Source organism: Coloeus monedula (assembly GCF_965178545.1).
Source record: "Coloeus monedula genome assembly, chromosome: 2".
In the NCBI taxonomy this organism is placed as follows: domain Eukaryota; kingdom Metazoa; phylum Chordata; class Aves; order Passeriformes; family Corvidae; genus Coloeus; species Coloeus monedula.
In genome coordinates, this window is record NC_138782.1 from 73041927 (window position 1) to 73060384 (window position 18458).

Sequence of the window (18458 nt, forward strand, 5' to 3'; positions counted from 1 at the left end):
GGCACTGAGGTGCTGCTCCCTGTAAGAAAGGCTCTGAGTTTCACCATACCTGGTAAGTTTAAGCATCACAAACAACTCAAAAGATGATTCCAAACTGCACTGCTTTGTTTTGTGAGTTGTTCATAACAAAGAGATACTGGGGTATAACAGAGCATGGACAGGGAGCAACCCATTGCCGTTTCTCCTGGCACTGGCAAGCATGTTGCAAGTACCTTCCTGTTCAGGAGAGCCTGGGCACATTCAGGCATTTAAAAAAAAAAAAAAAAAAAAAAAAAAAAAGAGTAGTTGCTTGCTACAAATAACACTGCCTGATAACATTTAAACCTGATCGATCCCACATTCGTACCTTTGCAAGAGTGCAGAGTCTGAACCGTGACATATCTGCAGAACACTGCTGAGCTTCTGGTCATAGGTCCAGTGGTAGAGACAATTCCAGATAAAATAATGTCAACTACAAAATAATAGTAGTCATACACAAGTCAAACCACATTTCTAGATGTTAGTATTTTGCCACGTTATAAAAACAGCTTCATGAAAAAGGTACAGCAATATTTGAAATGTCTTCCCCAGGCTTCTCCTCATTGTTGTCTTACACACCTACAAAGAAGCTTTGTACGTTGAGAGTGTACAAATGGCAACAGCACCCAGACACTTATAAAGGTTTTGGGCATCTTTTTCAAATTTTAATTTGAACTACAAGCAGCCTAGAGAATAACCCCAGGTGAAAAGGAAATATTTCACCCATATCATCAGATATATTTATTAAAGAACTTAAATATTTGGCCCTAGTACAAAGGAAAGGTGAATGAATTCCTGGGACTTACTGAAGCTGTCAATGAGGAAACACTTCATGTTTCATACTGCCAAGGTAAGTCAAAGGGAAATTGGCAGCAGGCCAGTAAATGATTAAAGGTCCCACTGAATTACACTAGCAGTTCATGAAGCAAAATCAGAATTCTTTTGAAACACCACTCAAGCTTATTTTACCACAGTTTCCCTCCCTCCCTCAATTTGCCTTCTGCCTTTTGTGAATGGAGGTGTTTCTGCAAGTTTGATATTAAGCTCCAGAATGGAAAATAGAGAAGATAAATTTTTCAGAAACAAGCAACTCAGTAGTTTAGGTTTATAAATCATTAGTCTTAAAATGGATTGTCAGTGCAATCAGAATGGAATGGGTTGCACCATATATTAATTTAGGAGCAAATGTAATGGGGACATTTCAGTCAGACCTCAGTGGCAATAAAAGCTGTAAAGACTTTTGTATAAAAGTCTGCACACTAGATTAAAAAACAATCAGAATACAAGATAGAATTATTTCTCAAAATGATAAATTTTACACAAGACTAAGACTAAAAACGATGCATGCAGTAACAAATGGAGCACTTAAGAACTACCATCTTTATTCTGAATAATTTGAGACTAATCACAGTTACTTTAGCACCATGAAAAACATTAAACATACATTTTTTACCTTCTAACAAAGCAGAACTTGAAAAACTGGAGTTAAGGCTAGCAAAACATGTATCCTTTAATATCAAAAACAACATACAAAATATGATGTCTATAAAGATGCTTAAACATGTCAGTGTTGTCAATATTAGCAAACATTTTGGTATAAAATCACTCTAATCTTAGCATATGCACTTCCAAAACATTACAACTGTTGACACCATATATACAGACTAGAAGGCATACTGCACATATGCCAAAGTTTACATGACTAGAAACTCACTGGCTGGCTGGAACTCTAATGGTGCTGGGCTTGTCAACAGGGAGACACACAAAGAAAGGGTTCATTTCTCCTCAGCCATCTCTCACATTCCAGTACTACACCTCCCCTAGGGAAATGCAGAACATTTGTGCACACCCTGGCCAAAATACATTGTATTTATAGATACATTCACACACACTTAATAGCAGAGGGTCCTTTCTGACTTCTGTAACACTTCCAGCTCTCCAAAGGGGAATCCAGACCCCAGACCAGGCATCACCTCTGCTCCCTGCTCAGAGGGCCCAGCTGAGCCCCTCTGCAAGCAGCAAGGGAGGGAACTGCCCCCCGTGCCAGCACAGGGAGAACCCAGCTGCTTAAGCCAACCCATATGGATGACCTGAAGGATTGTAGCACTGATTCCCAACGTGACATACTCCCTCTGGAGCTGCAAGGAAGTACCTCCTGTCCCTTTGGCATGTACTGCCTGAGGCAAGGAACTCAGCAGGGCACTTCTGCTTTTCAATGGCAGCGTCCCTTTTTTTACACCACGAGCCTTCGATCAAAGCGTCCATCCGGTACCTGCGAGAGCTGCCTCCAGTAAGGGTGACCCAACCTCACACCTCCCACCGCTCCAAAACCTGCCTGCTCTGCCAGGCTGTGGCTGCTCAAGGGTTTCATCCAGGGAAGGCTGGAAAGTACCACCCATATCCAATGTGGGGGGCATCAGTTTGACAATCCAGTGTCTCTGCAGGGAGGAGGGAATGTATATGCCCAGACATTATGCATGAAGTGCCAAAGGAGAACAGTGTCAGTTTGTCTACCTCATCTGATGCCAAATACACCCTGAAGAAAGGCCACAGAACAGCTGTAGCATCTTTGACTTGTGGGAGCAATTTTCAGGGACAATAAATGGTCACTGGAAATAAAATTAGAAAAATAATTTAAATGCTAATGCTGAACAAAGACCTGGATGCAAGAAATTCTAACTACGTTATAATTTGAAGTCCGGGTTTGAGACTTGTACAGGTGTTCAAAAACAGCCAGGACAAATCCAACAGTACTTTTTTAGTTATACATTGGATACTGTTGCATAGCTGAGATGTAAATAAGAACCCAAAGGGTTTCCATTATTTCAGACTCTTTGCTGAACAGTTTTCTCAAGATCAAAAGGATCTCATACCTACTGAAAAGGTATTAAACCAATCAAACCTTGCTCAAAATTAGTATTGGTTTCAAGATCTGGTGTATTAAATGACAGCATCAGGTAGGACTGGAAATGTCACGCTGCCATTTTAAGTGAAACTCTTTCTACTCATCTTCTTCCAAAGATTTATCCTGAGAACATTCAATGAAAAGATAATTACTATGTTTATAGGATAGGAGAATAATGTCTATGGAAGGTACTCAAACTGCTCTCAAGAGAGAGATATATTAGAATGATTTAAGGGTCTTCTTGAATTAAGCTACTGTTTTAATGTTAGAATCTACCCACAACAAGATTAAATCTGGCATGATTTGAGTCATCAAAATAGGATTTCAGCAGGTTTCCCATGAACAGGTTTTCACACCTAAAAATAAATTGTTACAAAATCTTATTTACATTTATTCCATTAAAATAAAATTGAATATTCAGTCCTTTTCTCCACTTTTGCAATATTCAATATTTTAAAAAATAAATTTACTAAATAGTTGCTATTTGTGTAGGGTTTCTCATGTTTTAGTTAGTTTGGGGATTTATTTGCGTTTTTTTAAAGAGTGTCATCTAACCTCATTTTTAAAACCCTCAAGGCATACAGAATCTAGTATCTCTCAATAAGTTTCTCAGTGGTTGGTCAGCCTCAGCACAAACAATTTGAGCTTGTTTTTCATCTTACCTAGCCTTAGGACACAAACACCTTATGCTTTTGTCCAGAAAAGAGCATTTGCTACTGGACATTTCCCCCACAGATACAAGCCAACAGAAAGGATGCTAACAGAGTTCTTATGCAGTAATTTGCTTTATCTCCTCTGAAAAGCCTTTCCAATTCTAGCATTGCTGCAAAACAAGCACTGGAATCAGAAATGGGTTTGTTATTCCGACATCATCACACTAGCAGAGCTTCCTTACCCCTAACTCTGCTTCCCTCTCATCCAACATCCCACTCAGTAGCTGGTTTTACCATAGGAATCACTCCTAAACAATTAGTCATTGTACCCTCCTCATGAAGTCATGGTTTTTGTAGTTTTTTGGTTTGTTGTTTTCGGGATTTTTATAAATTTTATGCAATTTTAGTTACTCAAATATGAGAGTTTGGATTTTTATTTTTTTAAAACAGCATGGCAATAATTAATCCGCACTATTGTTATACCATTTCTGTGTCATTTGTAAAACTTAAGAACAATTATTTTCTATACTCTCCCAGATAATTTACAGAGATACAGAGCAGCACGTTGGGAAGATGCCATAATACACACCAAGATACCTGGTCACAATCATTCAAATTGCACCAGTGATAAAAAAAAGCAGCAGCTTTGTTTTTGGTATAAAACTCAGGACTAAAAACACATGAAATGCAAGATCTGTGATTAACACTAATTTTCCATTACAGAACAACAAGAAACAGGAGTCTTTTACCACACTTAGCCAACACCACCTTCTGCATTGCCCAAATGGAAAATAATACTGAATATCACGTTCTACAGAAACACTCCAGACAAGAGCAGCATTGGCTGTCAGCATCACTTTTGTAATGAAGGCAGTAATTTTAATTAACACTACTATGTATATTTTAATGCCTATTTTAGAAGTACTTACAATGTGCCAAAGCACAAGTTCCAATGAACCTGAAGGGACCTCGGTTTTACAGACTGGCTTTATTCACCACCCCCCCCACACACACCTCCAAGTCCCTCCACATGTGTCTTTCTAACATTTTAAGATTCAATTCTTTTAGACCTCATTCATGCAAAGTAGGGATTGAAATTCTGCTATATAAAGAAATCTGAGCTTTGGTCTACAGTAATTAGGATGCTTAGCTTGATTATATTTAAAGAACTTCTGCCAGTTGCTAGATGTAAACATTAAATGCAATAGTATTGCTGTTTTGTATGGGTTTTCTGAGCAATTTACTACAACACTGGAAAAAGAAGAATGAAAATAGAAAAAACAATAAAGGTTATAATTTAAAAAAAGCAAAACAGTATGCCTCCATGGTTTATGTAAAGAACAAGAACAGTTACTTATTAAAAAAAGCACTTAAATATGCATTTTGTCCAGATCACATTTAGTTTACTCTTTACTATGACAGTTTTAAATGAGGCAACAAAAATCATTGAATGGATATTAAATGGTATTAAATGGACCTGAAATAAAGAATGACTACGTATTCCAGTGATTGCTGAACCATTTCCATGGATAAGCAATGTGATTAGAAGTGTTTTACGATAAACTGAAAAGCAGTGTTTTCATCTCTAAGTATTATGCTTTTAAACATTTTTCAGAAAAAGAAGTTACTTGCTTGACAAACAGTGCATAATACCTAAGAATACAAAAGCAATGGGGACATTTAAGATGTTAAGCAAGAAATAGGACATGCAAAGACATTTATTTATATTTGAATAAAATATGGAGCCATATAACCTACAGGCAAATGAGCACAGCTATAAAGACCTGTAATAAACCTGCATGTTCACTTAGTGCAAAAATCTTTAATTGCTGAATGTTGTTTTAATAGCTCGTGTATATTTCCACTTTAAAAACAACTTGGTATTGCACTTAGAATGTATCCTTTAAAGCTGTCTTGGTTTTAAGAACAACAAAAAAAGAAATCCTAACAAGTACAACAGAATAATTTGAAATTTAGTCTAATTCACAATACTGCTCCAAAGAATTAATCAGTACAGTTTCAAAACTATCTACTACTCTGAGTTTTGGCTGAAAAAAGATTTATACACATACACCTTAAAGGCATTGCCTTCACCAAATAATAATAATAATAAAAAAAATTCTATTATTCAGCAGCTTTACTTCTGAACGTGTTTGCACTTGGAGCTTGGTTTGCCCATATTCAAAACCTGAGCCCATCAGAAATGCCATCCTTAATGTTCTTTGTCTGGGTTACTGTGAAAGGTGAATGCAAACAAGTGAGTGTTTCAACAGTTGTTTAATAATTTAGCTTTCTAATGAAAAAATCATTTTGGCAAAAAGATGCATATTTGTGTTCATGATAGAGAATTATAAAAGACTGTAAACAGCATGAGAAACTTCAAAAAACAGATCAGTCATAAGAGCTACTACATCATCCAATATGAACACCCAGGGGTGTGCCTGCAGTGGATGGATCATAGGTACCATTGAAGAATCCCGGGTCAGTGAGGAAAAACAGCTTTCACATTTCCAGAAATCAGTTCTGATGGATTAGAAAAATATTCTCTTCACACACAGAATCACTACACTCGTACACACTAAAGCTACAAAACTTCAAATATCTTGAAAATGTGGCTTGAAATCAAATTTAAAGACTTGTCCAAAAAGTTCAATGGTATAAAAGATTCTTGTAGCAGTTTTGCAATTTGAGCAATAGTTCAAGACTTCTTCAGTATCGTATAATATCTTCAGCCAAAAAGTAGAAATCTAGCTTCAGTAGGAGGAGGTCGGATGGTACAGGGAAAAAAAAAAAGAGGCATCAAAGGCCAGAATCCAGTTCTTTGACTGGCTTTTCTGTCGTGTCTGACACCAAAGTGCTTTCATTTTCCAGCATTTTCTCAGTAGTTTCTCCATCAACAGGTTTTGCTCTCTCTTTCAACTTCTGCCGTTCATGGACCCAGGGGATGAAACACAAAATAGCTCCTCCAACGAGGGGAGGGACTCCAGCCAGGTAAAATGCTACATCATAGGTGCCAAGCTTATCCCGCAGCAAACCTGGAAAGGCACGAAGTTACCACTCATAAATAAAGGGGCCTCAGGAATCTACAAAAACCAGGTCGTGGCTTCAGATGCAGAAACCCAAGAGCTGGCACAGATTATAAACCACTAGAGCCTGACAACCTGATGGCCAAACAGAGGTGTACATGTAGGTAGAAAGGTATTCCAGAGTTGATCTGGAGCAGTAATGAAGAGCTCAGTATGTCACCTCTCAACCAACTAAAAATTGCTTAATTACCATCCACTAAAAACATGCACCATCTTTCCTATTTGAAAGTTGCTCATCTGAGCTTCTCCAGCACTTGTATCTTGCCATGACTTACAGAAACTCTCCCTCTTTTGGTAACAGTTACCTTTGATCAATATGCCCATTCCTCTAATTCTAGATATGCTCCATTTATTGCATCCCTCATAGCCTCTTATTAAAAAATGTGTTTTCCAATAATTCACTCTAATTGCTCTCTCCAAATTCCTCCCATTAGTCAAATTCTATTTAAGTATTAATAGCTGTAACAGTATATCCAGATCAGGAAGCACCTACTCTGCGCTGTTCCAGTTTTAAAATTTTGTCCTTTATAATGCTGCATAGTTCAATTACATCTTATGAAGTACCTTTCAGTAGCACTCACCAGACTTCAGGGTAAATTACCACTGAAAATCATCAGTGGTGAGGAATACAGCTTTAGCTATTTCTACCTCCCAAGAACTTCCAAGTTTTCATCTTCAAAACCTGTACTTTGTCAGTCTCCCACCAAAGAATGAATAAAGCCAGCGATCCTACGCATGAGGAGCAATTAAATAGACCAGAGCCTTTATTCTCACAATGGTTTTAACATGAGCAAATTTTGGAATCCAGTTAAATTTTAGATTTTAATTTGGAGCCCCTCTAACACAAGCAACCAATAGGCCATCACTTACACAGCACAAAAAATGTCAGGTCCTAAATCCAACTGGAAACCTATCTATTTTTATTTTGAGGAATGTTTCATACCTGCATAACAATGAAAAAGACTGAGCAAACTTTGAAGAGCGAAGTAAATTAACAACCCATGAGCAGCAGTTAAATTCACTGTATCTTCTCAAGCACACACGAGAAAACTTCAACATCAGTGCTCTGCACATGATGCAGGAATGGGAAACACGGCCGTGCAAACATGGTAACATTTACACCTACAAACCCTGTCTACACTCACCTGCAATGGGTGGACCAACTGTCATAGGCACTGACATGAGTCCAAGCAGAAATCCAATGGCCTGGGAGACATCCTGGGCCCCAACGAGCTCGAAGGCAATCGGAGCCATAATGCAAATGAAGCACCCATCAAACAGACCCATGAAGAGACAGACAGCAACAAGAGCTCCAAAGACATTGCACAGAGGAATCATCATAGACATAAGCCCAATAAAAAAGAATGAGGCCACCTAAATATGAACAAGGAAAAAAATACAAAAACACATTGCACCAAATTTGCAAATCGTAAGGGACCAGATGAACTTCCTTACATTAGCAGTGAATTAAACTGTCTGCCTGTATTTACTTTAAAATAATCAGTCTCCATGGATTACCACCATCAGAAGTTACATAACAAGATAAAACAAACACATATAACTCATGACAGGCAAAGAAATCCCACTACCCATTTTGGAAGCTTTGAAAATGCACTTGTAATCCATCATCCTACAGTGATTGTGTAAGGTCATTCTCTCTCATTTGTGTAAGGTCACTGTTTTAAGTAAAAATATCAGTATTATGAGCAGTTTTTTCAAGATGCTTGTATTCAACAGAAGAGAAAACATTACAATTTTTCTATTAAAAAAATATCCTGATACATTGGTGTAGTCATTGCATACTTACAGAGATTTTCTAATATAACCTGAGATTATTTATTTGTTTTAGATAAAGGAATAAAACTGTCTTTCAGCAAAATTAAAAAGAAAACAAAAGAGTTTTGCCTGTGCACCATCCATGTTTCAGCATTGGAAATCAATGTCCCACCTAACCACAATAAAACACCAGGCAATCTAAATTTCTTCATGGTAACAAATACTCCAGCAGAAAGGTAGTTCTTTCCTAAGAATTTTTTATTTCCATAATGCAGTGCAGACAATCCCCACAAGATGTCTCCCTTGCTATTCATTTTAAGAGACCACATGGAGATCACCTCATGGCTGCCAACATGAAAGTGAGCTCTAAGCTCTTCCAAAATCCCACACTAACACTGCTAGTTTCGCAAAAAATATCATTTATAAGCGTGGAGAGAAAGAAACGTATATCCCCCGTCATCTCCAAGCTTCAGCATTTCCAGAAGCCAGGACTCCTTCTGCAAAATCTCCTCAACTAAGCGCCTCAAATTCCCATGGCCATACCCCTGGTGTACTACACGTAGAACACATTTGACACCAAATTAGTGCCTGTCAAAGATCAAGATATCCAAAATCCTTAATAGAGAAACATGGGTTAATTTTGTCCCCTTTCTACAACCATTATGAAATCAGGCAATAAAGCAGAGAAAGCAGAACCTAGAGAATCCCCAAAGGTTCTCACTCACATGCTAATGATCAGTAATTTCTTTCATTTCCAGCTGAAAACAGCCGGCAGGAAACAGACATTCTCTTAGCACTAAAAACAAAAATCACAGATTCATGAACTTTGCACCAAAGGCTCCTAGTATCAAAAACCATACACTGAGTTTCCTAGAGTTTTGAAACTTCCCAAATTTGAATCTCCAATCGGTTAATTCTGCTTACGTATTAACAGTACCCAAAACCAAATCCTTCAGAATACACAGTTCTGAAGGAATATAGAAACAATAAAGACATACCTGTAAATAAATTTTTTTTGCACCAGGAATATAATCTGCAACTCTGCCAAAGACCAATCTGCCAACACCTGAAGTAATGCCCAGACATAGCAGAAGCACTTCTTCTGGCACACTGTCACCAAATCTGTCTTTTACATGATTCATCTGTTTTAAAAGAGAAAATAATTTTGCTTTAGAGTTAAAAGATAGACCTTGGAAAACTTGAGTCAAATAGAAGTAATCTGTCAATCTCAGACTTACAAACTCAGCTACAAATGGGCATCTGACTTACTCTGCTTTTACAGATTTTAAAATGCAGTATTTAGTGCAGTACAATAAAAACAATCTGAAATGTGTTGTTGCTTTAACCACAATTAATGAACTTAATTCAGGAAAACAAGAAGGCTTTAATACAAAAAAAAGCAAAAACAACCAAAGTGTTCTCTCCAACCACTCTTAATTTACTAGCCATAGATTCAAAGTAACACAGAAGCCCCACGGGCTGTTGCTTCCCTGACTGGGGCTCTCTCAGGTGTGCAGGACTGAGTGATTAATGGAAATCACTGCAGTGCTGCTCTGTGCATGAAGACAGACACACAGGCTACCACACTTGCAACATAGCTCAGGGCAGGAGCAAGCAGCAGAGAGCTGGAGACCAGACAGTGCAAGTAGAAGAGGCCCTCCAGAATGTCTCATCCCAACATCCATAATGTCCAGGGGCAAGGAGGAAGAGAGGCAGAAACCAGCTGCAGTTCCAAACACAACAGCAAGCACTCACTGCCACGAGAGGGTGCAGCTACAGCAGCAATGAACACAGAAGAATAATTTACCAGCCACTTCGGCCTGAAGAACTAAAGCAACTGATCGATGCTCCTGGCAGCAGGCCATCAACCACAACAGGATGAACTACCAGTGTCAGTACTTTCAACTTTACAAGTCATGTTAAAAAAAAATATATATGTATCACCAGACTGGCTTGATGGATTTGGATTTTTTTAATATTCTCTCTACTTCCACAGTGGTTTTTGTTTGTGGGCTTTTTTGGTTTTGTTGTTGTCTTTATGGTGGTTTGTTGTTTTGTTTTGGGTTTTTTTTGCGGGGGGGTGGGGGGGGGTGGTTTTTTAATCAACCCCAAAGACCAGAAAATTATCCACAAGAGATTTTTTACACTATTGCTTTTTGGAACATGCTTGGCAATACCAAATATGACAAAGTGGGCACTAGAAGATCATTTGCACAGTCCTGCAATCTCTGTGCTCGTAAGTAGTTCCGAACAAGAAAAGTAAAACAAGTAAAAGCTCAGAGGTGTCAAAGAGCAAACAGAAGAAACTGATTTTAAGTAAAGATGTAGTAAGAACACTTGAGAGACAAGGTAACCTGACGGGCTGATATCACTGAAAACCAGAGAACCCTTAATTTCCTATCTATAAAATGAAAAAGTTCCATTTTTAGTAAATACTTACAGAGCAAAATAGTCTAGATTCTTTCCTGGCCAGAATGTTAATATACAAGCTAAACCCGTTTTTCCAGCAAGAAAACAGGACTTGCTGAGTAAGAACAATTTTCTTAAGTATAAAATCTATTGGGTTTTTTTTTAATGTCACAGAATGCCTATTGAATCTAATATTAATTTGTCCAATATAACTGATTTTGTAAGAAAAAAAGAAAAGAGGTGGTTTATTCTAGTTTTAAAGAAAAACTTCTAACTTAAATTGAAGACAGGTGCTTGCTCTGTTTCTTTCTTTGCTTTGTAAGACACATTTGGGAACAGAATCTGATGCAATTTTTTCATTTGAAATGACATTTAAACATAAAAGATAAGCTATTCTACTTATTCCCTTTCTGCCGAAGTTGAGAAAAGAAAAAGCTGACAGTTTTCCCACCCCTACCTTTACGTGCCTGTCAACACCTGCTGGCCCTGCTGGTGAGATAAGCCAAGGTGTTCTTTACAATTTTTGTCACCTGTTCCACTTCCAGGTTTCTGCAGCCTCTAGACTGTTTAATTAGCAGGCCTGATCCATCCACTCCCTGGAGGCTTTTCAAGGGGCAAGATAAAGCTCTACATCTAGATAACTATTAACCCAGCACCTGCAACTGAGTAACTGGATTTCTCAAAGTAGCACAGAGGGTGAAACGCTGCCACTCTTAGATCAAGGAGGGAAAATACTGAATCAATTAACTCCTTAAGCAAGAAAATAACCACTACTCATCCCAAACTTCAAATCTTCAAATTAGTATTTATTTTTGTAGCCTTCACTGTTCTTAAGCACACCTATAACCTTAAAGAAAGCTTCCAACTAGACATAAGGAGAAACATTTTCCTCAGGAAGGCAGTGGCACAGGCTGTCCAGAGAGCTTGGTTCACTCTTTCCTTGGAGGTTTTTCAGGACCAAGCGCACAAAGCCCTGAGCAACCTGGCCTGATCTCTCAAAGCTGATCCTCAGATCCTTAACAGCATAGTCAATCTTCAGTGACACAGTCACCAAGTAAGCTGTAAGCAACAGCAGTATTAACTGTCTGAAAATACAGGGATTCAGGACTAATTCAGTACTGCAATTATAACTCTACGTTAAATATATTTATGAAGTAGCTCAAGCAAGATTCAGATTTCCACAGCCTTTTATCTGTTAGAACTACTCAAAAATCCCACAACGAGCAATTGCTTGTGAACCCTCTCGGGCATTAATGCTCTCATCCTTGCAGAACTATACAGGTTGTAATTATACAGCTCTTCAGCAAATGTATACAGCAGCCAAATGGGGACCCAGGCACGCAAAGGCCAAAGCATTTCACTGTCTGCTGTGCCTGTTCTCAGTAATGTAGCTGCCTCTTCACTCAGGGCTGTGTGCATGCCGAGTTGCAGGTCTGATGTTTCTGAACGTAGAAAAGACCTGGTTGGTTCATGCAAAATTACAGTCCAGAGTAGCATGGCGGCTTCATTATTTAAAAATGTAATTTATCTTTGTACAACCCAGTTTTCCAAATCCAGATATAGGCAATGGAGACTAGAACTGAATGCATCCTTGGCACCAGCATTCTGCTTTATACCTGTGCTCTCTACTATCAGGGTAACACACACAGATCTTGTTGTCCAAATTCTCATTACTGTTAGAGTGAGACTAGAAGAAATATCAGCCACTTGGTAGTGGCTGGAATGCAGTCTTGGTTGACCTCTCTGCAACCAACCAAGACCCAGCTTTTCCTAAGACCTTCCTTTCACTGCACACACATTTCAGCTACATTCACGCAGTGAATCAAAGACATCAATCTAAGCAAAGCTGTAGCTCCTTTTTTTCCAAACACAACCTGAATCTGAAAGAAGTGGTTATGAACTAGTAAGAAATAATTCTGTCAACCACTTTCTTCGCATGAATATTCCACTTCAGGGATTCCCAACCAAGCAAAGCTTTAGTAGGCTAAATCCAATAGTCTCTCTGACCAACAGAGATGGCCAACAGCAATATGTAACCTAGGAAACTCAAAGCACATTAAACCCACAATTTTCTTCAATTACTGATGCAAGCCCTGATGTCTGACACTTTCACTGAAAACAAGTGTAAGGCTAAAAGGAAATGCTTACAGAGTACTGCTGGTACCATTCGTATACTGGAGATATTTTTCTAACTGCTCCAAATTAAGTTTCTTGAAAGAGCTGAGGGGGTTTGGAAGCCTAGAAGATAAGGGGCTCATGTGCATGTCTCAAACACTGATAGCCAGATAGCTGTGGAGCCAACCAAGGATTGCTGGTAATAACAACCAAGGACTGTTGGCAGTAACATACTGTGAAAAAGAACAGGATGTGGCTGGAGAAGGGGGCCATACAGAGGCAGGGCAGCACTCTTCCAGGACAAATGTCCTTGTTCTGGCTCCTGGAGATAAGCACAACAGAATGGTGCAAGGACAGGAATGAGGACGAGAAGCCAGCATGGATTGTAGGGGGGAATCAAGACCAAAGAGCCCTGAAACCCCCAACCAATTTCCAGGAAGGTCTGCAAGAACAGACCGTGCATAAGTTTCTCACTTTCTATGCAACTTAGTTATCTCCAGGGCAGAGAGAAGTGGCCCCACCAAGTCCAGGTGGCACCCTGGCCATCCCATCAGCTGGATCAACACTGTAGCCAGGACCGGTGATATGTTTCTTTGCAGTGAACAGTGCTGGATGATTGGAAGTTTCAGAAAGTGCTAAAAAGCAGAGCATAAGGTAACTCTGGATAAGTCACAGTTTATTCTCCAACATACGGACTCACCACAAAAATGGGGGGTAAGGATGGCGAGAAACAGAAAAAGAAACTTGGTTGCCAGCAAGCTTTATGATCCTGGGCACCAGGAAGAGCATTTAATGCAAATACATTTCTGGTCCAGACTCCACCAAAGAAACTTTTACTGATGAGCAAAAATCCAGCAAAACAAGCCAGCAACTCCTGAACTTCTACAGAAAAGATGATCTTCATGTTAAGAGACAGAAATAGAAATAGCATTACTAATACTTAACAGGGATCCATTTTTAAGGGAGTGCCAATATCCTGAGTTAATTTCTATGAAATGTGACTGTAGCTGCCTTCACATGACAAATATGCATATACACATCTTCAAAAAATTCCTGCTGACACACTTGCCCCAACAGTGGTAATAGCTCTTTTTATCTCTTGTCAATTTAAACTATGTAAAGAACAAGGAGAAAATTAAATAAGGTGATTTATTACATGTCAATAGGGAAATTTTCTCTTATTCCACTGAGTAAAGCAGATTAAACATAATAATTCATACATCATGAAGATTCAGAACAAGCATCACCTGAATTTCTTAAGTAAAACTGAACACAACAGTTAACAGGTTAACTGTTAAGCCTATTTAACATAAAAACCCCAAGCATTTAAAATTCAAAAAGACTCAAGGCTGACAGTTACACAGTTAAAATGGTTTTGCAGGTTTTTTTTTTCCAAAAACAGCAAGTCCTAAAGCCATATGCCCTAAATAAAAAAAAAAAATTTACAAATTTAGTAACTGTTAGTGTTATCCTAAAGAGTATATGAAGGAAACCAATGGCTTGGTGTGGCTTGAGCAGCAGCAGCAAGACAGATAAGGCATACACACATCTTTGAAAGCCCACAGTGACTGAGCACAAGGATGCAGAATAAAGCCAGGGATCCACAAGAACTGAAGTGTTATGTACACAAGGGACAAGAGTTAAATTGTTGGATAAAACTTATCCTTTTAAAACATTTTTTAAATTACTCCTATTTGTGACTACAATCCATAATTTACAGTCTCTGTTTCTTGTGGCCTACAGCAGTGTTTCCAGGGCCTATTTTACTCTCGAAACTCAACTATGTCCAAAATAAGCTACTATCAGCACATCCTAGAGACTTACAGGTCAATCACATTAATTTGAATTTCCAGAATAACAGCAGAAAAGGAAACAAAACCAGAACGATTTATAAACATCTAACAGGTAACATCACAAACTACGGATCAACACAGATTTGTGGGGGGAAAAAAGAAAACAAACAAACAACCCTAATTTCTCTAAATTCTCTCTGCTGCATGGTAGGTAGCAAACCTGGCCTACACAGGGAAGGGCAGATGTAACAAATCTTGACTTTGGCCAGCATTTAGGAATTCTCTCAAACACAATTCTTAGAGCTAGTTTAGAATACATGTCTAATACAAGAATAATAATAAAATACGTCAATTCAGGACATGACATGACCTTTATGTACTGCTCAGTAACAGTAAGGCCTCAGCTGATTTTTTTATGTCCTGTTTTGTTCATTACTCGTTATTACATGGACCATGTGTACAGAATACAAAAGAAAGACCTGGCAACAAACAAATTTTATAAGCATGGCTTGTGGAAAAATATTTTTAAAAAGAAATATTTTAAAAGGTCCTACACCAAAGTAAGCTGGTACTGAAAAAAAACTTGGTAAATTGGATACCTCCAAGTCCTATTTTCTATGATTCCCAAAGTGTTTTCTTGGATGTCTTAGAATAGTCACAGATACATACTTACTGAGTGTTACAACTTAAAAATGCTTCATTTAGTTCTAGCTTGGTAAAACTCTGCTGCACATTTGATTAAAAGGAAACCTATGACTGAAGGAAGCAATTTTCTAACATTACCACTTACATTACACTAGTAAAAGCTTAAGTCATTTTTTTCAAATCCTTGTGGCTAATGTAATAACGTTATCAGTTTACAACTTCTGTAATTAAAACTGAGTACATTATATGATATGCTATGATTAAGAAATTATGGAATATCAAAACAATGGATTAGGACAGCCTGTACAAATACTGTACAATGCTATTGTCATGTCCTAAGAGAGGCTGACCTCCTTGCTCAACAACAGCATCTGTGCTACTTATATCACATCTCTTAGGACCAGACTCCTTAAACCGTATGACCTAGTCAAGTAAAACCTAAACAGATTCTCTATTCAACCACCACAGAATTCCCAGGGCATCCGTAGCACTTCACTATTAGAGATGTACATGTGGACATGGTCGCAATCCCCTCAGCTTTCACAAACCTGGGTGAAGCACCTGACTCATTCTACTGGGGAACAGCAGAAAGCTCTCAAAGTGTCTCAATTCTTCAAGGAAGTCCCAAATACACTGCCAAGTACCTACACCAGGTCAGGGCCTTGAGAAATTGAATCAAGTAGCCAAATTTTCATTTAAATCCCAACAAAAAGATAACAATGATAGTCTCTCCTCCTCATACAGAGTTACAGTCTTTACTCAGGATACAGACATTTATGTTCCTTTTTTTTTTTCTGCCTGGAGCAATCCAAAACCACCTCTCCTTTTTCTAGGAAATATTCTGCTCAGCAGTAATGACAAATTTAACTCAATCATCAGAAAAGAACCTGAAAAATAGCTCAGAGCTTGGCAATTACTGCAATCAAATAGAAAGCTAGGTTCTGAGATCTCCTCAATGGAAGATTTAAAACACATGGTAAGAAACTCACAAGTCTGATTAGGACTTAAAAAGCAAAGAGATTTTCCATACAGCTCCTCTTGGAGCAGGAACTGGACACAAAAGGTGGTGTGTATATAAGTGAAGGAATTTGGCAATGAGTTTTTGCTACTTTGTATGAGGACAGCAGGGCAAAACCAGCTGTGATCTCAGGGTTCTGGGCACGTGAAGAGTTTGAAGAGCTCAGTTCAAGTCGTTTCAAGCATCCAAAGACAGGATTTTGAGTTTACCATTAAAATAGCATTAAAACAAACTAAAAAAAAAAAAAAGGTTAACTCACTTTGCAATTTACTCTGACTTTGAACTGTATGCTCCATCTGCTATCAGAATAGTTTGTATTGTGCCAGAGTACATGAAGTAGTGTACTGTTAGAGACTGATACAAAGGAAATCACAGTGAAACTCACACCTTTCAACCTGCCAGTATTGCACAGACCTGAGGAAGACTGCTTTGCTCTTATCCTTCAGGGTCACTACGTAGTTTGTGCCTGAGCATACCTGCTACCTAATTTATTTTTAAAACTTTTGTTTACTTTTACTTATAAAAAAAAACCAAAAACCAGAAAACCTTTGCTTTATTCTTTTTTGTTTCTGTTCTTTCTGTACCTATATTATCTATTTATCTTCAGTACTTATTTGAAAAACACATCTAAAATATGCTTTCAATAGCAATTGCAAATATAAAGTAGGAAATAATTTCTTTCTTTTCCCACCACCACCCCCAACATCCAAAGTGGATGATCTAACCAAGAATAAATACTGCCAGGTCAGCATTAAGGAATACTGGAAAAGAAATGGGTGCACAGGATAATGACAGAAGTGGGAAAATAGAAGTGGAATAAAGGGGGAAAATTTCACTAACCTGGGCAGTCAAACTGCAGCAGATGTTGAGATCTGAAGGGAGATAAATGCAAAGATTAGAAAGGCAAGTAAAGCATGGGGAGCCACTGAAGACTTTGGGTCTCAGAGATATCTGCTTAATAATTACATCAGACCTTTAGAAAACCAGTGTCTTGTTAGTCTTCCATTGGAGAAAGAAATCTGATAGATTAAGTGGATGAGAAAAGTAAGGATGCTAAAATCAACAGCTATACCTAGTTTTAGCTTTTTTAGATTACCTACAGTATAGAGAAACCTGTTTGACACACAATTACTGTTAGTACAGGACATAATTTAAAAGATACTTTCCTACCATTACAAGACTAACAGCAGATTCTGGGAAATAAAAGACATTTTAGACTTCAGACAGATTATTGATGTAGGAGATCTGAAGAAATGAAGAGGTTTATTGAACAGCAGTCCACAAAAGCAAGTGAATGGAGTGATGGAGGCTGTTTTTTCCAGTTTGAGTAAAAAAATATCCAGACACACCCATTAGATATTAAGCATTATTTTACACAACATTCTAAAAGGAGCAAATTTATGACCTAATACAGGTGGTTCACAAAACACAGACAGTACTTACCTTATGAGAACTGATGTGTTATTGCCTCACAAGATGTGTTATGTGTATGCTTTTACTGTGGATATACAAATTCTGTATGTTAAAGTTTAGAGATTTTTGGTTCCTAGAAGCCTTACAGTATACATCAGACTCTTCACCATGCTCTGCACTCAGACATAAAGGAAAACATTTAGCTCTGTGCTTCCATTTGTCTCCACTGTGGAATCCAGGAGCATAAGAATTAAAGGGAGGAGAGAGGTGTAAGATTAGGACTTCACATACAGTGCAAAACCTGAACAGCTTTGCATATTGCAAGGTAAATCCTTTCTACTATGGCTCCTTGGGCAAGTCTCCCACTGCAGAGAACACAGAGCCACTGCCACTGTCTGTGGACAAGGGCAGAAATTAAAACATTCATTTCTCAAATGAAGATATGTAATTTAGAGATGTCACATCTGACAACATTTAGGGAACACAACATCAGTGTGTTCTCCCCTCAGGAGAGGCTTGAAGAGTTACAGAAATATTTGTAAGCAATGGTATGGATGATGATTAGGGTCTTGTTGGGCAGAACATCGAACACTGCAGTGAGATTCATCCTGACTATCATAGCTTATC

General features: G+C 38.2%; 1 protein-coding gene across 1 annotated transcript in view; it reads right to left on the reverse strand.

Annotated features, from left to right (window-relative positions):
• Positions 1–1126: 1126 nt before the first annotated feature.
• The window catches only part of SLC16A10 (solute carrier family 16 member 10), a 69826-nt gene continuing 52494 nt past the window's right edge, over positions 1127–18458 (reverse strand). The window contains exons 4-6 of the mRNA XM_082302925.1: positions 9437–9580; positions 7808–8036; positions 1127–6611 (exon numbers count right to left, since the gene is read on the reverse strand). Coding sequence (XP_082159051.1) covers positions 6376–6611; positions 7808–8036; positions 9437–9580 — 609 coding nt within the window. The 3' untranslated portion in view covers positions 1127–6375. The remainder of the gene's footprint in view (positions 6612–7807; positions 8037–9436; positions 9581–18458) is intronic.